Source organism: Microtus ochrogaster, chromosome 7 (genome assembly GCF_000317375.1).
Source record: "Microtus ochrogaster isolate Prairie Vole_2 chromosome 7, MicOch1.0, whole genome shotgun sequence".
NCBI lineage: Eukaryota > Metazoa > Chordata > Mammalia > Rodentia > Cricetidae > Microtus > Microtus ochrogaster.
The window spans coordinates 61,359,125-61,365,524 of record NC_022014.1 but is presented as its reverse complement, the minus strand read 5'-3'; the positions used below and the strand labels follow the sequence as shown (position 1 = coordinate 61,365,524).

Here is a 6,400-nt window from a genome sequence, read left to right as displayed (position 1 = left end):
TAGAGAATTCATTTGCCTGTGCCCTTTGTTCTTGGGGTCTAGCTGGGGCAGGAGCTTGATGGGATACTCCCCATTTCCAGCCCCATTTAGGACTCTAGATGTATATGGAAAGTAGTCCAGTGGGGCCCGGAGAAAAAGTGTGAGTAGGAGTGACATCAGGCATCTGCCATTTTGTGCTGGACTGGGTTTGTAAAATGAGGATAATGAGGCTAGCACTTATGTTGTGTGTCATTCTGTCCATATTTCCCCAACACCTCAAGTGAGTAAGGATGAGCATTGCATTGCTTGAATGTTGGATGGTAAGTCACCAGAACCAGAATTGAAAAGGGGTTGGAGAAGCAAGCATTTGCTGAGGGACTGGGTTCTGAGACACTCCAGTTCATCTAAGAAGTTGTGGACCTAGGCCTCTAACAAGGAGAGCCTTGAGTCAGGTGTGGGCTCCAGGGGTTCCAGCTCCAGAAGTGGCATCTGAGATTTGAACACCTTTGTGCAGACAGGAGCTTGATGTGGAGAACTTGAATCTGTGTCATTGGGGTTCATCTTACAGATTTATTGCTGGGTATTTCTAATACCATCTTCTCAAGAACTAATTCACCCACTGTCCCTGGGGAAGATGAGCTGTTCAAGGAGAGGGAGGGCAGTGTTCACCCAGTATTCAACCTATTGACCACGTGCTTATAGACAAAGTCTCATCAGTGACTCCAGAAATGAGCTCTAGCCGGGCGATGGTGGCGCACGCCCTTAATCCCAGCACTCGGGAGGCAGAGGCAGGCGGATCTCTGTGAGTTCGAGACCAGCCTGGTCTACAGCGCTAGTTCCAGGACAGGCTCCAAAGCCACAGAGAAACCCTGTCTTGAAAAAAAAAACAAAACAAACAAACAAACAAACAAAAAAAGAAAATGAGCTCTAGAGAATAGCAGTACCAAAAACAAATGCAGGAAACACTGGGTTTCCTAATGAGTTAGTAGTGTCGGAATCCATCGGTAGTTTCTGGGGCTGATACGGTGATGCACCCAGTGAAGTTGATGTAGCCAAGCTTTAGAACTAGTGTGTGCACCTTAACCTCAGTGCTAGATATCTAGGTCTGCTCAGCTTTGGCGAAATGGTGGGCTACTACACTGTCTGAGCCATGTGTTCAGCACCAAATTTAAGTACAGTTCATCTTTCTGGAGACCACAGGAGAGATGTGGGGGGGCGGGGGGGAAGGAGCCAGAGGCTTGCAGAGAACAGTGAGAGAAGTACTAGACCTTGTGTGAAAGGTGGGCAGGAAAACAGATGGAATCATAGTGGAGCAGTGCACACATCCCTGGATACCCTGAGATACTACCTTCTCCCCACTGAGGTAGAAAGTGCCATGGCCTCATACTATGGCAGTGGTGCATCTTGGACATAATCATTAGCCACTCATTCTTGAACCTTTTGTTCCAAAGACCCTTGTTGATGAGTTCCGTTGTGCCTGCCAGTTGTGCCTGGTACATGGTTCCAGATGAGCCAGTGTCACTCACTTTGATTTCTGAGCTGAGCGGGAGCACTGCTTAGGGGCAGCTGCTACTGTAGTTACCTTCCCACTGTCAGCCCAGCCTCACTCTGAGTGTCAGGAAACTAGTATGTTCATGGCTCTCATGCCTCCACCCATGTCCCCTAACTGATGCCTGCCTCTGCCACCTAGCTCTGCTAGAGGCTGAAACCCCCACCCCAACACCTATGGCTCACCATCACCATGGCTGTAGGGTTCAGCTGCTGGACTCCTGTGAGGCTGAAGGGGTCTGCCTGTCCTGACCTTCAGCACTGGGTTACAAACCCTTAACGTTAAGCCTTTCTTTTCCACAGGGTCTGGAGTTAGAACTCAGGCCTCACGCACATTGGCTAGTACTTTACTGCTGAGGGACTCAGCCCTGATTTATTTTTTAACATTTAAAAATTGGGGGTTGTTGAGGTAGCTTGGTGGGTAAAAACCTGCAGGAGAGACTGGTTCCCGAAAGTTTTGCTCATCCACATATGTGCTTGCATTCACATACTCAAAATAATTTGAATAAAATACAAAGGTGTTAAATATTTAGGAATTAGATACTATCTTTATCTCTAGTTGTTATCTCTAACCCCCCTTTGTCCTGCCAACAATATTAATCTTTATTTTGGGATATACTTAAGGGTGAAAGAAACATGAGTAGGACTGTTAAATCATTACCCTTGTCTGGTAATTTAAATGGTTATATAACTTGTTTCATTTTTATCTATTTTATAAAAGAAATTCTAAGCCTTAAGGTTGATAATGATAATCAATCATTTTGGCAAGGGTTTGGGAGGGCATACTTATGTATAATGTGTGTGTATACAAAGTGTGTATGTGTGCGCGTGCGCACATACATGCACGTGTGTTAAGTGCATGCACATGTGCCATTGCACATTTATCACAGTGTGTGAAGGTCTAAGGATAACCTTGGATGTCAGTCCTTCCCCTTTTGTTTTTCTACTGTGTGCGCTGTTCAGTCTCCACCTCCCTCTTCCCCATAGGAGCGTTGCGATTGCAGACTGGGGATTCAAATTCAAGTCCTCATGCTTGCATGGGCATGGTTTTACCCACTGAGCCTTTGGAAGTTAAGATTTTTTTCTTAGTGTTTTGGAGAAATATCTAAATATCTTGGTTAGAACATTTTTGGCTGCTTTGCATTATTTTGCCCCCAAACCAGACTTTGGTTATGAATTCTCAGCTATATTTTTCTTGTATTATTCTGTACTGGCCAATTGTCAAGTAAGTATAACTGATTGATGCTGGTGCATCTTACTGCACACATTCTCAGAAACTCTATTTTTCTGTAGCAGAAAGGGCATTTCTGGGGGCTGTAGGAATAGCTCAGTGGTTAAGAGTTCTTCCAGAGGTCCTGACTTCAATTCCCAGCACTCAACATGGTGGCTCACAACCATCTGTATCTGTAGTCCCCATGGTATCCAATATCCTCTTCTGGTGTGCGAAATACCCATATACATAAAAGTTTATAAATTAATTAATTAAAAAAGAAAGCCAAAATTAGAGGCTCTTTCCTTATGAACTAGGTTTTAGCGTTAATTTGAATATCTTCATTCCATGAAGATCACAGTTCTGTTGGCCTTCTGAGCGTATAGTCCCTCTTCTTGGCAGCAGTTGTTGACTTTGCAGAAACCATTGGTATCTATACTTTTTCCTTTCCCGTGTTAGAGATGGAACCCAGGGCTTGGTGTATGCTGTAAGCTTTCTATCACTGAGCTGTGTGTGTACCTTATTTAATCTGACCTTTGTGTGACTAATGATCTTATGCCCAATAGTATGCTGTTTGTAGTTTGTTTTCCTGCACAGAGTGACCTGCCTTCCTCTTTTTTGCAACCAATGTTGTCATCAATTGAGTTAATGTTAAGTAGCTGTAATACAAAGTGAACTAAGATAGCAAAATTTCTGTTATAACTTACATACATTCAAAAGCATTTGGTGAAATTGAGGTCAGGAAAAATGATAAAACTGAATTTGTTTCCTTTTTAAATTTTCATTCTTGAAGTATGAGTTCCTTGACTTCTTGTGTATCTGAGTACCATGTGTTTGTCTGGTGCTCAAGGAAGCCAGAAGAATGTGTTGTACCCTCTGGAGTTGGAGTTACAGGGAGTTGTGAGCCACCCTGTGATTGCTGGGAATTGAGCCTGGGTCCCCTAAAGAGCAGTCAGTCTCTTAACTGATGAGCCATCTCTCTAGCTCCTCTCTGTATTTGTTTTTGCTTTTTCAAGTCCTGGTTTCTCTTTGTAACAGCCTTAGCTGTCCTGAAACTAGTTCTATAGACCAGGCTGGCCCCGAACTAACAGAGATCCTCCTGATTTTGCCTCCTGAGTGCTGAGATTAAAGGCGTGTGCCACCACTGCCTGGCCATATTTGTTTTTTAAAAACATGTTACTAATTAGTTAAACTTTATATTTGTGCACGTATGTGGAGATCAGAAGACAGTTGGAGGAGTCAGTTCTGTCCTTACACCCTTTGGGTCCCTGTGATTGTGCTCCAGTCTGCAGACTAAGCTGCAAAGCTCCTTTATCCACAAAGCCATTTTGGCAATCCCTAAATTGTTCTTTTTTTGATTGCTTGTTTTATTTTTTTGTTTGTTTGTTTGTTTTGACAAAGTTTCTCTGTGTAGCCCTGGCTATCCTGAAACTTGCTCTGTGGACCAGGCTGGCCTCAAACTCAGATCTAACTGCCTCTGCCTCTTGAGTGCTAGGGTTAAGGGTGTGTGCCACCACCACCCAGCTCCCTAAATTGTTCCTTTAAAAAGTACTGGTTCCTGCTGGGTTGTAGGGGTACACACCTTTAATCCCAGCTTTCAGGATGCAGAGGTAGGCAGATCTCTGAGTTTGAGGCCAGCATAGTCTACAGAACAAGTTCTAGGATCACCAGGGATACACACACACACACACACACACACACACACACACGACACCTTGTCTGGAAAAACCGAAATCAAACAACAATAAAACAGTTCTAACAAATCAGAAATATATGAATCCTGTCGTCCTGGATCTTTAGATAGATGTACTATATACTGTTAGTGCTTGTGAAATATATGCAGAACTAAGCTGAGTATTTGAGATTGGCTCAGGTGCCCAATGGAGCATATTGACAAGCTGCCTTCTAGATACTGGCTTTGCTGTAATTTTGATAACTTAAAATTATCCAGTTTTGTTAAAGGAAAAAACAAACATTTAAGTTTCTTAAGTAATGGGCTTCTGTATGATACATATAGCTAAATACCACATCTTTGTAATTTGTAATGTTCCAGGTGCTATTCTATTTCACAATAATAATTCTGAACAATTATGTGCAATGTTAAGGTTTTTATGAGTTATAGAAATTTATTCATTGCATTTTTTTCATGCAAGCCTCTTTTCTGATAATGCTGTGTATTTATATTTAAAATCAGCCATTAAATCCTGGTGTTTTTTTTTTTTTTTTTTTTTTGGTTTTTCGAGACAGGGTTTCTTTGTGGCTTTGGAGCCTGTCCTGGAACTCCCTTGGTAGACCAGGCTGGTCTCGAACTCACAGAGATCCACCTGCCTCTGCCTCCCGAGTGCTGGGATTAAAGGCGTGCGCCACCACCGCCCGGCTAATCCTGGTGGGTTTTTTTTGTTTTTTGTTTTTTTTTGTTTTTTGATTTTTCTAGACAGGGTTTCTCCGTAGTTTTTTGGTGCCTGTCCTGGAACTAGCTCTTGTAGTCCAGGCTCTCCTTGAACTCACAGAGATCCGCCTGCCTCTGCCTCCCGAGTGCTGGGATTAAAGGCGTGCGCCACCATCGCCCAGCCCGGCTCGTTTTTTTTTGTTTTTTTTTTTTTAATTAGAGAAGAGTTTATTTGGGGCTTACAGTTTTAGATGGTTAAAGTCCATGACCATCATGGCAGGCAGCATAGTTCTGGAACAGTAGCTGCTAAATCACAGAGTAGAAAATTAAATTAAAAGTTAAAAATAATTATTTTTCTTATTATTATTACAGCTTTACCAACAGGGACGCTTATGTCAACTGGGCAGTGAATTCTGTGAATTGGAAGTTTTTGCTAAAGTTTTGAGAGCTTTGGATAAAAGGTAAAATTTGTGTATGTGTGTACTGGCTTTCACGCATTCGTCTGTCCTTCCGAGTCTCATGTGGCCCAAGATGGGCTTGAATTTGCTAAACTTCTGATCTTCCTTCATCTCCTTCATGAGGCTTGAATTACAGATAGGAGGAGACAGCCCTCCCCCCAATAAAAAGACTACTAAAACATATATATACCATAAAATTTGCTACTTATACCATTTTAAAATGTATGATTCAGGGGCTGGAGAGATGGTTCAGTGGTTAAGAAGACTGGTTGCTCTCCCAGAGGACCCAGATACAGTTCCTAGCACCTATATTACAGTGCCTATATGAAACTCTAGTTTCGGAGGTACAGTATCCTCTTCTGGCCTTCAAGGACAATAGGCATACATACTCGTCATACACATAAAATGATAAAATAGTATATAATTCAGTGATATTAAGTATACTTGCCTTGTTCAGCCATCAGTAATAGACATTTGCAGAATGTTTTCACCATTAAAATTTATAAGTAGACAAAAGACCACTGAATACTATGGTAGCAAGTTCCATGGAGTGGGACGATAACTCAGTGAAAAGCTTTGAATAACAAAAATAAGAGTTATACTTTATTTGACGGGAAAAGATCAAAGAACAGATTTTTACTTTATAAATACACATAAAGCTCTTAGTGAAGGGTTTGATAGTTTTAAGGCAGGGTGTCATGTAGCCCCGTCTGGCTTTAGATGTTGGTCTTTCTTTACCTTACACCTTACTGAGAGAGATTCATATTCTCTCTCTCTCTCTCTCTCTCTCTCTCTCTCTCTCTCTCTCTCTCTCTC

At 42.2% G+C, this 6,400-nt stretch overlaps 1 protein-coding gene across 1 annotated transcript in view; it reads left to right on the top strand.

The window, feature by feature from the left end:
• The window catches only part of Appbp2 (amyloid beta precursor protein binding protein 2), a 41,506-nt gene that overhangs the window by 10,646 nt on the left and 24,460 nt on the right, over nucleotides 1–6,400 (top strand). Inside the window, exon 2 of the mRNA XM_005350448.2 lies at nucleotides 5,499–5,587. Coding sequence (XP_005350505.1) covers nucleotides 5,499–5,587 — 89 coding nt within the window. The remainder of the gene's footprint in view (nucleotides 1–5,498; nucleotides 5,588–6,400) is intronic.